This window comes from Enhydra lutris, unplaced genomic scaffold (assembly GCF_002288905.1).
Source record: "Enhydra lutris kenyoni isolate GAN:26980312 unplaced genomic scaffold, ASM228890v2 scaffoldscaffold74, whole genome shotgun sequence".
Taxonomy (NCBI): domain Eukaryota; kingdom Metazoa; phylum Chordata; class Mammalia; order Carnivora; family Mustelidae; genus Enhydra; species Enhydra lutris.
The window spans coordinates 399,122-414,579 of record NW_019154158.1 but is presented as its reverse complement, the minus strand read 5'-3'; the positions used below and the strand labels follow the sequence as shown (position 1 = coordinate 414,579).

Below are 15,458 nucleotides of genomic sequence, written 5' to 3'. Positions count from 1 at the left end.
CAGGGAAGGGAGAAATCAGGGAAGTCTCCACAGGAGACTTTGGATGTTTGGAGATGGGGAGGAAAGGCATTCTAGTCAGAACAGTTTAAGCAACTCTGGGAAACTGAAGATTGTGCACAGGAAGGACACACCAAGTTCTTTCTGGTTCCTTTTGGGGAACAAAGATCAAATTTTTGGTCCAGAAAGTCAGACCAAATTATAACATGCCTCAAATGCCAACTGAAGGAGTCTGGGCTCTATTCTTATAGCCATGGGGTGAATTGAAGGTTTTGGAACAAACAGGAGTCAGAGTAACCTATTTGGGAACACCTGCCTGATGATAAAATGTGGAATGGAGGGACGCCTGGGTGGCTCAGTTGGTTAAGCAGCTGCCTTCGGCTCAGGTCATGATCCCGGTGTCCTGGGATCGAGTCCCACATCGGGCTCCTTGCTCGTCAGGGAACCTGCTTCTCCCTCTGCCTCTGCCTGCCATTCTGTCTGCCTGTGCTCGCTCTCTCTCCCTCTCTCTCTCTGACAAATAAATAAATAAAATCTTTAAAAAAAAAAAATGTGGAATGGACTGAGGAGGCAGGAATGCCACGAGGGGGCTGTGCAACGCCCCAGGCAGGGAATGAGGAGGGTGGGAACCAGGACACTCAAAGTGCAAATGGAGCGGGGGTAAAAGGAACACGGCACAAGTCTCTGTGACATAAGCCAGCTACTGTCTGCAGGTAGGGCACAAGTCACAGCAGGAGTCACGCAGACCATTGTTTATTGCACAAAACAGAAATAGAAACTTCATACCATACCTCTGGAGCTGAAGACAGGAATGGTTTTATGTAGATGTTGGAGTCATGCACCTTCAGGTCATGGTCCCCAAGTCCCCTGGTCACTCCAATAGTTGCCATTACTCGGGCCTAGGGGTATAAGCAGAGGGTCATCAGAAACACTTCCACAGACTGAGAAAGCACTCCTGTCACAATGTAGCTGCCACAGGTGAAGAGAAGCAATCATTTTCCAATTCCTTCTGTCCCTCTCCATGTTCCCTGCTACTAACTTCTGTGGGTAGCTGTTTCCAAGGAAGGGCTCACCAAGATCACTCATGAACTTAAGGAGTGGTTGTCCTACCAATTATCCTAAGTTTAATGGGTTGCTGCTGTCTCTTTTCAGCTTTCTTTTGTAGAGACTGGAAGGAAGGGTATCCGGGAAACTAAATCCAACATGTGTGATGTCTACAGCTACAAAAATCAGTTCCAATCCAATGCGATCTGTCCATCCATCCATCTGTCGGTCGATGATATACCCACCCTACAAGAATTCAGTGAACACACCAGCCATGTCTCCAGTTCCTGCTAGGCACTACTGAGAGATGTAAAAAACTGAGTGGCAGCTCCCACCCTCCCAAAGCTCACATAGTGTACTTCATGGCTAGAGAAAAGAAACTCTTTGCAACTCTCCAACCCAGCCTGCTAAGATCCCCACGAATTCCCTCTGGGGGGAAAAGAGCAAAATGTCACTTTGTTATAACTACAGAGAGAGCTCAGGGTTGAGACCTGATCACCTGTGCTTTCTCTAAACAGTTTCGGTTTCCCAAAGCTTTAAGGAAATAATACTATTATACTAATGCCTACACAGTCAGCCTAAATATCTCCCGGGATGCCATAGTTTTGACTTAGCCAAACATTTACTGAGCACCTACTATGTGCAGAAGTCATGCTGTGGGGACAAATATCTAAGGACTTGTCCCTAATAAAAAGAAACTTGTGAAGGGAGCTAAAATATGTAAAATATGGCCGAGTGCTGAAAGATACAGCACCATGGGTTATAGGAGTTCAGAGGAGGCAAACATTCTGCTGAGAAAGTTTCCTGGAGGTGGTGGCATGACAATTTTGTGCAGAAGGATGGGTAGCGTTGAGCCAGGGAAGCAGAGAGGGAAGGAGTGAAAGTCATTCTTGACAGAATGGAGCCCAGTGGCCTAACACTGGGACCATCAATAATAAACCCAGGGTAGAGTCATGGTGCCAAGACCTGGGCTTGAATCCTCACTCTACTCTTTGGGTAGTAAGAGTAACTTGTAAAGGCTAAGAAACAGTACAATCTAAAACATTACCAGCATTTTCATCCTGTTTTCCTGAAAAGGCTATGGATTTTGGAGCTGCTTTCAGATGAGAAGATGGGCAGGTATACATTAAAGTGGAAATGAAACCATGACATATTTTTCTAAAGGCAAGAATCAAAGAGGATAAAATGGAGGCATGTGATACGAAGCCTGGGGACCTCCGGTCAGGCAGGCTGCAGAAACTCTCTGGTCCGCTGGGGAGCTGGACCAGGTCCCTACTGGCTAAGAAGTGTTCAACTCTAAGCGTGAAAATTCCGAATCCCCAGCAGCCCTTCTGCTCTCCCCGTTGCAATGGCAGCTCCTCTGGCTGGAAAAGCACAGGTGGGCGTTTTGTCTAAAGCAATCTGATGTTTCTGCTAGTTACTGAACTTGTTTACAAAGTATGTAGGTGTAACCCACACAAATCCTTAAAAGTATTGGCAGGAATAAAATGAGAAGTTGTGGTTGTGGCGGTCTTCCGAAACTTCTGGGTAGGTGTATGCAGACAGGGAAGAGAAACCCCCACAGAGGATCTCGACAGAACTGACGTGATGCAGCTGTCAAGATTTCACAAGAAATCATGGATCCCCTGACAGGGGTCTCGTGCTGCTTCACCACGGAGCAAGCCTGGGAAAGACAGGAGCCACACCGGTTTTAAATAGGCCATCAGGTACGACAACAGAACTTGCCAGCTGCCTATCACAGACCTGTCAAGCCCTAATTAACTGAAACGCTTGGGGAACATGATGTCCAGGTGAAATGAACATTTGCTGAACTGGGAAAGCCCCTGGCTCCTTTACCTCTTCTTCTGACCATCTTCTAAGAACACATTCGTCCATCTTCCTCTGGTATGGGGGAAAGGATACCATACGTAACGGAAAAGTGTATTGAATCCTGACGCCTTTAAGGAAAGCCAGCCGTGTGTCGGTACCAGGCTGGGCAGGTGCTAGGGATGCAAAGGGAACAGGAGGTAGCGCTGAGCTTACCAGAACTCACTGGGTATGGGAGGGTCATACTGAGACTCTCAGCCCCACAAAGCACCGCCGCTATAGGCACAGGTCACAGGGCTGAGAGACGTGCAGTAATGGTACCCATCCTCCTGACGGGCACACGCGACACCGTCAGGAACAGAGTTCCTTCCCGTCATGATTTTCAATCAGGGATGGCCCATTTCCATGAATGGGGAAAGTTCATTCAAAAAACGAACTCTCTGTGAATCAGATGTTTGTGTTTCATGTCCCTCCACGGAATGCCCCCTTGCACTGAAATCACGGCTACAATGAGCCCAAACGTGAACCCGTGTTCTTCTCCCACACATGCACATTCAGAGGCCCAAGCATGCACGTGTGCACACACGCACAAACACGCTCAAGTTCTGGCCATAAAGGCACCCTTCAGTTTTATTATGAGTCACTTCCTCCTCCAAAAAACTACCAGATATTGGAAAAAATTCAGCTGAGGATTTTCTTAACGTGAGCACATTTTTCACTTATAACAGGAGCTCTCAGCACAGAGTCTGAAGTGCATTCGCGTTCAGAGGAAGAATGCAATGACTCAGAGCTGTTTGTTCTTACTGGGAAACCGTTTCAAAGCTTCCCCTCATCTCTGGTCCGGGACGGCCACCTCCTCCAGCCTCAGCTCCCAGATCCAGACGGACAGACAGCCTTCCTGGGCTGCACCACGTGCCTGCCGCTCAGGGTGTGGTTCCCACTGGGGCCCTGGGAGCTCGTGACCAAGGAGCTTTGCTAGCTCGGCCAGGGCTCTGGTCCACGGAATCCTAGGGCTTCATCATGGTGGAGCGTGAGCATTCTAGAAGCCGGGAAGCGGCCATGGCTCCACATATCCTACACCCCTGCACCTGGCTGGCTGTGGGACTCTGCGGAAGCCGATTTCTCCTCAGAGTCTCAGCGGCCTCGTCTGCCAAATGGACCTAACACCGTGGGCTCAGCCTGCCTCGTGGCTTGTCAGAAACACAGGGAGATGAACTATGTGTATGCGTTTGTGGTTAAACACTGTAAAAATTTCCTCAGATAGATCTGAGAAATGGAATGTTATTTTCCAGTCACCTCCCCCCTCCCTAAACCCTGCCACTCCTCAGACCCTCATGACAGGAGGCCTGAAGGAGGATGGAAGGTGGTATTCTTTCAAGCTGTCAGGGCTATAAAATGCCAGGCTGCTGAGTGGGGTGTGGAGACCGCCATGGGCGGTGCGGGGATGAAGCCTGGCTCTCTCGGTCCAGGGGGAGTGCACATGCCTACCTTCTTGCCTTCTCCATATATAAGGGGAAACTTCAAGTCATCATCCTCAATGGTTTTGTATGCCCTGTAGGGGGATAAACAACATTTAAAAAAAGAGGTTTGCACTCAATTAGTGACCCGCCGCCCTGACACAGGTGGCTGGGTAGTTCATTTTCCCGGATGCTCCATCACTCACCACGCTGCCAATCTCCCTGTACACGGAGTTATTTTTCCTCCAGAACTGTGTATGGGGACACATAATTAACCAACCAGAAGCTATTGACTCTGTTCGCTTGCAGAGGGAGAAAATAAGGCAGCTACTCAGACTTAGCAACAAGAAGGGGGGAGGTGGGTTTTGTCCTCAGCATCTGTGCCTGCACTCTATGAAATGGCCCCGCAGCAGTGACAAGCGTCCTGTCATGAGTGCAAAGCTGAGAAACAGCAGAGCTCAGAGACCGATGCAGAGCGGGACTGCCCCCACGAGCTGGTTCTGACCTTCGGGGGTTGTTTACACCAAAGCAGCCTCGTACTGGGATGGCTGGAAAAGGAATATTTAGAGCCTGTTTGACCTCGGTGTGACATTCAAGGTTGGCAGAAAATTCTGTTTCACAATAGCTATTAAATGGCCATTCGACACATGGAAAGAAAATGCACTTTATGCTTCAGTGGTTTATGCTAGACGTGGCTGTCCAGATGCCGCCGCATATACCGCGAGGCCCGGCCAGGCTACCAGGAGAGGGAAAATGAAGTCTACGTCTTGCCATTTTGCTCATCAGGAGTGAAAAAACAAACGAGCTGCAAAGAAAACAGGGCATCTAATCACTAACTAACTGTACCACCTGGGCAAGGAGCTCCACCTTTTCTGGTCTCAGTTTCCTTAGCTGTAAAATGAGGATAATCACATAGGCTGTAACGAGCTTAGCGCGGAGCCTAGAAAGCACTCATTCAGTGTAGCTATTACTGCTACTCAACAGATAACGAATACTGGCCCACCACCTCCCCTCTCTACAAAATGGGGACAGCCCTGCCTACTCACCACCTTTCAAAGAAGTATCAGGGTCACTAGGTAAAACCTGGGGTGGCTTCTACAAGGTGAGGCGCTAGACACAAGACGCTTCTCTAAAACAACGTCTGCTGAGGGCAAGAAGAAAACGAATTTGTGATATGGGCTCCCAGTCTTGGATATATATAGGCAACTTGGGAATGAAACTGAAATCAAATTTATGGAAGCTCTCGACACACAAAAGAACACAACCCAATTCAAGGAGAGTTCAACCCCAAAGCTAACACAGGGACACCCTTATTTACTGGGAAATTATTTAGGTAAGTGGTTCCTTCCCAAGGGATCAGTGAAGGTTGGGCACCAGATGTGCGGGGGTTCCCGGTTCAGCCCTGGGCGAGCAGGTGAGCCTCCCTGGGGCTGAGGATCCTCATTAATCAGCGAGAGGAAAACCGAGACTTACTCTCGGGACTGAGGATTAAGAAGGCCTAAAGAACATGCCGAGCATTGGAAGTCTTTAGCACGGTGCCAGGCCCAGGCTGAGAGCTTCATAAATGGCAGTTGCTCGTACTACCATCAAGTGGGCCCAGAGGTACTCTAGGAATTCAATTAAAAAAAAAAAACAAACACAAAAAAAACTGTACGATTTCCTTTCCCCCCATCTACCAAATTAACACGAGGTAGAAATAGCTACTTTGATGTTTTTACAGTCACATGAACTATTTAAAATGCGACGGTACACAAGTCATTTGGGGAAACAAACAGAGTTATTATTAGAATACACTCAGCTCGGGGAAAGAATGAATTTTTAGACCAGGGGTTCTCAATCCCGCTGCACATGGAATCACCTGGGAGAGCCTTTAAAAATCCAGACACCCAGGTCACAGCTCAGAACAATTAAATCTGAACCTCTGGGGATTACAGCCAGGCACTGGGATTTTTTTAAGCTACCAGGGGATTCCATTGTGCAGTCAAAATTGAGAACCCCCACTACAGACCAAGGGTCACTTGCTAATATTGAAAATCAGCTGATGAACCAGCTTGACCCTAAAGATGACAGACCATGTGGCTCAAGGGACAGGAGGGACATGGCCTGAGAAAAGCTCTGAGGTGGGCATGATCAGGGCTTGGGGATGGTGGACAGGGATGTGTGGAGAGGAGAGGCCAGACTCAGAGAGGAGGACACAGAGGGGATGGGACCAGGAGGGGGACTAGGGCCTAAAGACCAAGGCACAGGAGTCGGGGATTAAATGGGAAGCAGAAGGCAGCAACTCTAACACCACTGACTGGAAATTACTTCGAGCTCAGGAGAGATGGGCTAAGAGCACTCTTAACAGGCTTGAAAGGCAGCCAGAGAGCTGTTCTCAGAAAGCCCAGGCCATCAAATTCTCTCAGGGCAGAGACCCTTAGGAACTGCTTTTCTTTTTCATCAAGTCTGTGTGACCACAGCTCTGAAAGACAAACACTCCCTTTGGAGTTGTCACCTACAAGGTCCATGGCAAATTCTAATATTTTAGTTGCTATTTTTTCCATCCTCCCAAATAACAAAAATATTAAAAACGAAAGTACAACTTTGAAAAAGATTTATTCTGTTCCTGCCATCGTTGGTTTCCAATCATGTAAGAGCCCTCTCCCCTGCTGTCACCAACGAATGACAGGGTAAATAACTATAAATAAAGAGGTTCAACATGCTCTCCCTCTCAGTCCTTCTGCGTCCTAAGCACAGGTACCAGATAAAGCAGGTGGACTTCCTTTCCCAGTTAAAATCTGGACTAATAAAGAACAAAACAATCTAGAGTAAGGTGATTAAACTGGTAACTTGATTAAAGTCTACATACATGAGCTCAAACCACGACAGCAGCTCTGACTCACTGAACACCCACATGCCACACACTGGGCTTGGGGCTGGCTTACTGTATCTCAAAAGGTCTCCTAAGTTCTGCAGTGTTCTACCGGACAGGTGAGGAGACTGAGGCTCTGAGAGGTTAAGTAACTTTCCCAGGACCACACAGCATCATAGTGGCCTGAAGCTAGACTCAAACCTTCCCAGAAAACACATCAAAGAAAGGGGACATCAGGGCTCAGCTCTCATGATCTCTCATTCTAGCTGAAAAATCTGCAATGAGACCATTGTTGCCTGCCTAACAGTGGGAGAAAAGCAGGCACTGGATGATGAAAAGGTGTCTTTGGCCAAAGAGGAAAAGGAATTTTCTGTGTGAGCAGAAGAACAAAAGGTGACCATGTGGGGACAAACCAGAGGCTGTGTCACTACATGGTCTACAGGGAAGATGGCGGGAAGTCAGGGAAGCACCCACATGTGCCCACCAGACATTTCACCACGGCCACCGAGCCTGCAGGAGCCCTCTCCCCACGGACAGTGGGCCTCCTGCAAACGTGTGTCTGCAGGTTAGGGGGCCACCCCTGTCCATACCCATCTGAAAGCCCTTCTGCTGTTCAAATTGCATTCTAGTCCATGCCCAGGCTATAGGCTTGACTCTCTCTCCCCTTCCAGCTCAGCCTTGGCTGCCACCTCCTCTGCTGGGGGACACAAGAGAAGGACAAGGGTTTGCAGCTGGAGCTCCACGAGAGGGAGTTACTTGATTCATAGAAAATACTTCTTCCTTCGTATCAGATCCTATGATTTCACAAAACCTGATTCAATTTAAAAACTCCAAGAATCAATTACTCACTAGATTTTACAATAATATAACTGACCAGAGATCATATTTAAAGAATTACTTGTTACAAGAAAGCAAAACTGAAAGGCTTAGGAAAGATTTTCAGAATAAGTCTTATTTAGGGTCAATCCTTAATGAATATTTATGAGGCCAACTGACAGAAGAATGAGGAAAAAAAAAATTAAGGCTTAAAAAGGGCTCAGTTAAAGGGCTTTCCCTAAGTGGAGGCAAGTTTCATTAAGCAAAGAAGTTTCCATTAAACATTTTTTGAAAAATGATGGCTTCCCTTACAATGTGGATTTTGCAAAGCTGGAAAGCCAAAGAAGGCACCACTGGTCCAGACCTATGGGAAGGAAAAGCTCAGCACTGAGAGAGACTTGAGAGGCCACTAAGTCAGCTGTGTCCCAAGCATGGGAATCCCTCTAATACCAACATGCCTCCTATGAGTCCCTGGCCTCTGTCACGGAATGGACTGCTCTGGAAGTCATTGTCCTGGGAGTTTGGCCGCACGCAGCAGCACCTGATTCTGTCGGAGAACAGCCCTGGGAAATTCTTCCTTAAACCCCTCAGTCAGCCACCAGTGTATCTCCAAGTCCTCTGATTCCTAAGGCAAGAGGGAGGCCCTGACTGCTCCCATTTCACTCCTCCCTCTAGAATGAGGCTTGCTGCCACCGAGTCGGTCCTTCCACCTGCTCACAAAGGCCCGGATGCTCTCCCATCCTCCCTGATGACTTCCGCCGAGTGGCTTCTGCTCTTTCCTGGACTGTTATACTCAGTAATTTTACATGTGTGGATGATGCTTCTGGAATCCTGACTTTCTAACTCCCAACCTACTTACTTCCTGATAACTTTCTTTATGGCTCCCCAGCACCCTGGTCATGTGGGCTGCACCAAGGGCATCCTCTCCTTGGAGCTTCCCGCTGAGAGCCGTCCCTCCTCTCCCACTGGCTTGCTGGGGCTCCCAGGCCACTTCCGTTCCTCTGTCCCAGCACTCTACCTCCCTCCTGGCCATACACATTCATCTGCCAGCCTCCATCATTCATGACAGTTCTTTTGCATCCTTCTTTTGCTGGCAGCCTAAACTTCCTCATCCACTTTATCTTCTAGTAAGAGGGAAACACAAAAGGAACTCAGGGTTTCGTCTGCCCCTGTCCTACCGAATACGGTCAGCTCTACCTTCCCAACAGGTCCAGGACCTTTGCCGCCGCCACCGTCTCTGGCCCACACCATGGCGATTGCCTCACTGGGCCTGCCTGCAATTATTGGAGTAAGAGCAGACGGTGCCAGGACCTGGATGAAGCGGTGAAGGTTCTGGAAACTGCTCGGTTTTGTCCTTTATCTCTATTCTCAGAGCAACCAATTATTTTAAAATGTCAGAGAGCGTCATTACCCTGTTCAAACCCCCCAATGATTTCCCCATCATACTCTAAATAAAAGCCAAATAATGAAATGACCTTCTTTAACATTGCTCCCCTCCCCCAACTTTCCTCTCCCCCTTCTTGGTTTTATTTTTGTCCTTGCCATCTACCCCCACCTAACACTTAAAGTGTTTTACTTCCATGTGTTTATTTTCTCTATTGTTTTCCTGCAACCCTGGCCCCACAGAAGTTCTGTGAGGACAGCCACTCTCATTTTGCCCCCTGTGGTGTCCCCGGTATTTAAAAGAGGGCCCAGTGTGTAGCAGGTGCTCAAGAAATATCTGTGTGAGCAAATCAGTGAATGCCCACGACCCCAGGCAGCACCTTTATTCTGCCCTTCTGTATTTTCTCGTCCTACACATGTCCACAAAACAAACGCAGAGCGCCTTCCGAGCCTCTCTGCCTGCTCTCTGGGCCTCAGAGGTGCTGCCTGTGACTGACGCCCACCCACGGGCATGTCCCTTGGCCGCCTCCAGTCTCAGCTGGCTCTACGCTGCTCTCTGCAATCTTTTAGACACATTCTCTGGACATCTGAGCTCAAGAGGTCCCTGTATGGCCACATGGATGTCCTTTCCCCCTCCTGATGAGCAGCTATTATAAGACTCTTCCAGGATGAACACCTCTTGTCCACGGTCAGTTCCATAATTGTTTGCAGAGAAAGGTTTGCCTGTATTTTCGGTCTGGCTGAGCAGCCTGCTAGCCAACCTCCCACAACCATTTCTCTCTTTTAATTCACAAGCCTCACTCTTCAGCTTAAAATTTCCCATTGGACAACAAGGCCTCTGTGATCTGATCTTCACATGCTGCTCTGACCTCCTTTATCCCTCCACTAGGCTCTTCCAATGCCAGCTTGCTCGCTGTCCCTCAACCGTGCCCCGGGGCCACGTTGTTCCCTCTGCCCGGGCCCTTCTTCTGCTGGGTCCCCCAAGCCGCCTCCCACACATCCCTCAGCCTTCTCTGAACCGCTCCCGGCTATCATGCTGTGGCTCTTCAGTGTTTCCACAGTGCAACCTCAAGCTATCTGTTTTTTATCTAATTTTATTTCTTTCTAGCCCCCCAGCCCCAGGACATTCACTCTGTCTATCCACTGCTCTGGCCTCCTGTCTACATGGTGGAAGCACACTGTGGATGTGAAGCTGACCTGAGCTACGGGGATGAACAGCTGAACGAAGGCAAGCATTCCTCCTCCACACGCAGGCCTCCTCTAAGGACATCACAAAATCCCGGCTTCCCCACTTGTCTTGCCTTCACGGTAGGCCTTTTTATGGCTGAAATTCAGGGCCAAGTCCAATCAGGGATACCTTGGACTGGTGTATATCTCTTTACATTAGAATTTTAGGTTCACCTTTAGTACCAATATACAGCAGTACATAGTCATAAAGTTATGAAAAAAATAGCACTTATGATCCTCTTGCCTATTATTTCTCCCGATGAGTTACCCAGACACATTTCTTCCATATTAGCTTGCTAAAGCAAATTTCCCACTAAGAAAATTCTTCTGTGCCTCTGCCAGATTTCTCCATTCCCAGTCAGAGTCGCCACTCGGACATCTGACCCACAGGCCAGGAACCCGAAGTTCACACTTTGGCACGGTCCACGTACATCACTTCCCATGGTCTTCTTTCTCGCCCAGATCAGGACTTTTAATTAGAAAGAGGGACAGAAATACCACTCATTTCCCCAAGTCATGGTTCCCTTGCCTAATCCCGACAATCCACTTGTATGACTCCAAAGACACACGCCAGTGAGTCACATTCTTCCACTAGCTGACCTCTCACCACGGCCCCAGGATGCCTGTCCTCCCCTGGGACGCGGACTTCCTAGATACTCCCTTCCTCCTGCTGGGGTCTGGTAGAGAACGTCAGGCCTGGAATCAGGGGTTTTGAAGTCTCAGCTCGGTCTTCAAGTGACCTTGGCAAAATCCCTCAACCTCACTGAACGTGCTTCTTCAGCTGGACTCTGCAGGAGAAGCTGCAAGAACTGAATGCAAAGATGCCTGAGAAGTCCTCTGTGAAGGAGAATGTCCTGTTTCATACAACTGTGGCCCTAGGGCCCTTCTTCTTTCTTCACTGCTTGTGTATCGCACAGATAACTGGGGAGCACGGGCTGGAAGACAGTACAGCCCCACGGGAAAACTGCTTCTTGCCGAATACCCAAGACGCCCCAATTCATACTTTCCTACTGGTGCTAATGATAACAAAGCACAAAGGACAGCGCCTGCGCAACTTTATTCAGAGAGGTCCACTGTTCTGCTCGAAAGTGATGAATCAGAGACTCAGAGACCTGAGCTAGTAATCTTCAGGGGATGCTTTGGGCTTGGTCTCCAATAGGCATAAAGGGAGCATTTCCCTCCCCCTCAGCGAGAAGCTGAGTGCCCCTTCAGGGAGGAAGGTAAAAGCCACAGGAAGTCTCATTTTGCTCCCAGCAAAAACCAAGTCTTAGACAGGGGCACACCACAGGGGGGTTGAGCAGGTCTGGCTGGAGGATGGTGGGCAGAAGCGTCTAGGTCTTTGGTCCCCACTTCTGCTTCCTACAACCAATCTCAACAAGAACTTGAATCCCAGGAGGCTGGGGAGGAAACACCACCTGGGCCTGGCTGGCCAGGGGCAGACACATGCCTGGAGCCCAGATGCCACTCATGGCTTTTAAGAGCTTGGCACAACCCCAATTCAGCAATTCACGGACTCCGCAGAGGCTCTCCCCTGCCTCGCCTTTCTCCACGCCCACCCTGCCCAGACCTTCCTGGAAAAAGCAACACAGAGCTGGCCATCACCTCATGCTTCCTTTTTCCTGTCAGCCATCTGTATTTCCAAAGGAATCAAACCCAAAGCCACAGAGCAGTAAATGGAGGCCGCTTCCTGCTCCTTGAGGAGGCCCTGCACAGGGCAACCCACTCTCCCTCTTCACCGTAAGAGTATCCATGTGTTTCCTGTAAAGCAACACAAGAATATTTTGTCTTTTATTAGAGCTTACTCTTATTTTTTTAGTATTTTCTTTCAAGAGGGCTTTTGGTCCTGTTTTCAAAGACTTATGGTTAAGACATCTCTCAGAAATTTCTTAAATTTATCTCTGGGTCAAATCTTAATACACTGGGAAAATGTCACTAAACTGTCAGGGAGGAGGATCTGAGCCAAGCTTAATGAACTCGGGCTCAAGTCAGAGATCTGGAACAAGGATGCGAGGCAGCCGTTATGGCCCCTGGGTGAGCTGGAAAAGGCTGAGGAGTATCCTGGATCTACTAGGTGGCTTGAGGGTTCAGAATTCTCCTTCAAGATATTTCTGGGCGGAGCCAACATCTCTGCCACAGAAGTGCCATTGCACAGCAGGCCTCAGTTACTTGTAAATCTACATTTGGGGGGACAGGGTCATATTGTGATGCTTTGAGTTTCTGGATTCTGTGCTTGCAGTTGTTGTCAACTGATATCTAGATTACGTGAGAAAGTTCCTCGTGGGGCCAAGGCTCTACAAACAAATGCTACCTTGTGTTCTCCTTTTAGTCCTTGGAGCCTTGTTTAAGTTATTTGAGGCCTGGAGGCCCTGAGCTACATACAAGTTGATATTCTTGGGCTAATACAGTACAATAGTCTGAATTCAACCTCAAATAATAAGCTTGCATTGTAAAAGCGCGATTAATATTTGGTGATCTAATTTGGAGGTATAATGCTGTCTAGCTTGCATATATCTGGCTGTCTCTAATGAGACAAACAAATGAAAGGGAGAATCTTCTGGCTTTCTCTCCGGAAAACCTTTTTTCCTTAATGGGGCTCAAGCTCTGTTCCCTGGCATTGCATTTATCCTTGAGGAAATCCCCCAACTAACAGACCTGGAATCCCTGGGGAAATGCCTATCTCTCCGCTCCCCATCACCGGCATGTCCGAACCAGATCCTGCCTGGAATTCTGGAAGCAGTAACCATTCTTCTAATTTGGCCTAAAGACTCCTCTTCCTCACACTGGGTCTGTGCAGGACAGCACAAGGCATCAGAGCTTGCTCTCACTGCACGAGGCCCATGCTCCTGGGGAAAGTCCGCTGGCTTAGAGCAGGTCTTGTTAACGCATTTCAGGAAGCAACATTTACCCTTCCTGTGTTATACACATAGAGACTTTCTTTTCTCCTTACACTACTTAATTTGTTCAAAATCCTTATCTCCATACACTAAACTGCTTTCACAATCCACTAATGGGCCCCTACCCACAGCTGAAAACTTAGGTAAAGGAAAAGGACCTGCTCCTAGTAGCTCCAAATCAGGAGCTCATTTCTGGACTAGATGAGAGGAGTGGGCTCTACTAGAATCCTTCATGAATGTTTACTGAGCACCTACGAAGTGCCAGGCACTGGCACAGGTGCTGGGAATGTGGAGTTAAATAATATAAATGAAGTAAAGGTCGTCCCTTAACACTGAGGCCCAAGGTTAGGAATGGAAAAGAACTCAGACAGAAGAAGATGCTTTGAGTTAGTCTTTCAGAAATGTAACTGGTCATGTGTGTTTGCAAAACAGAACCAGTAATATTTCAGGATAAATCATTCTAGATGACTTTGAGGGAAATTTCAGATTTAGAAGTGATTTCTGACTCAGTATTCACTTGGTGTGCATTAGCACTTGGCTAGGAGAGCTTTGTTCTCTAATCAATAACATTTAGATCTCCCATAGGTATGAATCACAGATCCTTATTTTATGAGCACACGACATGGAAATAATTTCTGCTTTCTCAGGGACCATCTATTCAGAAACGAACATGAATTTCATTGACACTGGCCTTTATGTTGTATGAAACCAAGTCAATACATACAAATCAAGAAGTAACCAAAATGGACCCCATCTCCATGAATGGTGGTGAGAAAATAGCAGATAGAGTGTTCCCTGCAAAGAGGGTTTTCCTGCAGTCCAGTTTCTCTGGCTCACAAAGCTTCTGTCTCTTTGGATAAGGGTATTTGTACATGGGAGCACCAAGTCCTGCAGTGTTCCCACGGGGAAACCACACACACACCAGGACTCTACCTACATCATTTCAGCACTTCCGTTCGAGTGTCTTTGAACTGGCCACATCACCTGGGGCAGAGCTCAGGTATCTCAAAGTAGGCATTAGTTAGTGCTTTTCCAAGTCTTCTGTTTTAGCCCCCAAAAAACATGAGAATTTTGCATAATAACCATATATATAACATTTATTTCAACACAGAAAAATATCCTCTCCTACCCCCAAAATCTTCAGTTGAAATCCTTAGTCTTCTGGAATCTTCTGTTGACCTTCACATGACTCGATCCTCAGGGTAAGAAGCACAGGCCTGGGCAATGGCTGCTGATCTTTACCAATGGAAAGAACACCATACTCTTGGCTCCAACATCAAGTTGGCTCCACTGTTTCAGATGATGGGTGGGGAAGGGCAACAACTGACTTAACCACTGTTAAATCTTCTGCTGCCACCTTGGCCCGAACATTCACAGAAGTTCTAACATACCCATTACTTGTTGCATGATCTTCTTTCTTCTGGAGACTGTTCTAAGCACTTACATCTTTTAAATTTATGTAATTATTTTTTTAAAGATTTTATTTATTTGAGAGAGAGAATGCACAAGTGCACAAGCAGGGGGAGTTGGCAGAGGGAGAGGGAGAGGGAGAAGCAGGCTCCCCGCTGAGCAAGAAGCCTGATGCAGGACTCGATCCTAGCACCCTGAGATCATGACCTGAGCCGAAGGCAGATGCTTAAACCACCTGAGCCACGAGGCACCTCAAAACTTATGCAATTCCAAACAAGTTTGCAAGACAGATATTAACATTAACCCAAAGAAGAAAATGGAGGTCACACACGTTGGAAATAGAGGTCAAGCTCACTTCCAGGTCTGCCCCAAAGTGCACTGGGTTCTCTGCCATCCTTGAAGAGCAATGAATATGTGGCAAATGCCATAAAATGTAATGATATCCAACAAAATTGCTTAATTACTAATCCTTATTATCAGGGTAAATCATACAAATTTTTAAAAAGTCAACCCCCCAACCTCCCAGGTTTTTAAAGTAGTAGGTCACACAGAAGTTTAAACATACCACCTCCT

The 15,458-nt window shown here is 47.7% G+C and overlaps 1 protein-coding gene across 1 annotated transcript in view; it reads right to left on the bottom strand.

The window, feature by feature from the left end:
• LOC111160197 (protein phosphatase, Mg2+/Mn2+ dependent 1H) overlaps window positions 1-15,458 on the bottom strand; it is a 256,386-nt gene that overhangs the window by 38,599 nt on the left and 202,329 nt on the right. The window contains exons 7-8 of the mRNA XM_022523104.1: window positions 4,336-4,399; window positions 789-896 (exon numbers count right to left, since the gene is read on the bottom strand). Coding sequence (XP_022378812.1) covers window positions 789-896; window positions 4,336-4,399 — 172 coding nt within the window. The remainder of the gene's footprint in view (window positions 1-788; window positions 897-4,335; window positions 4,400-15,458) is intronic.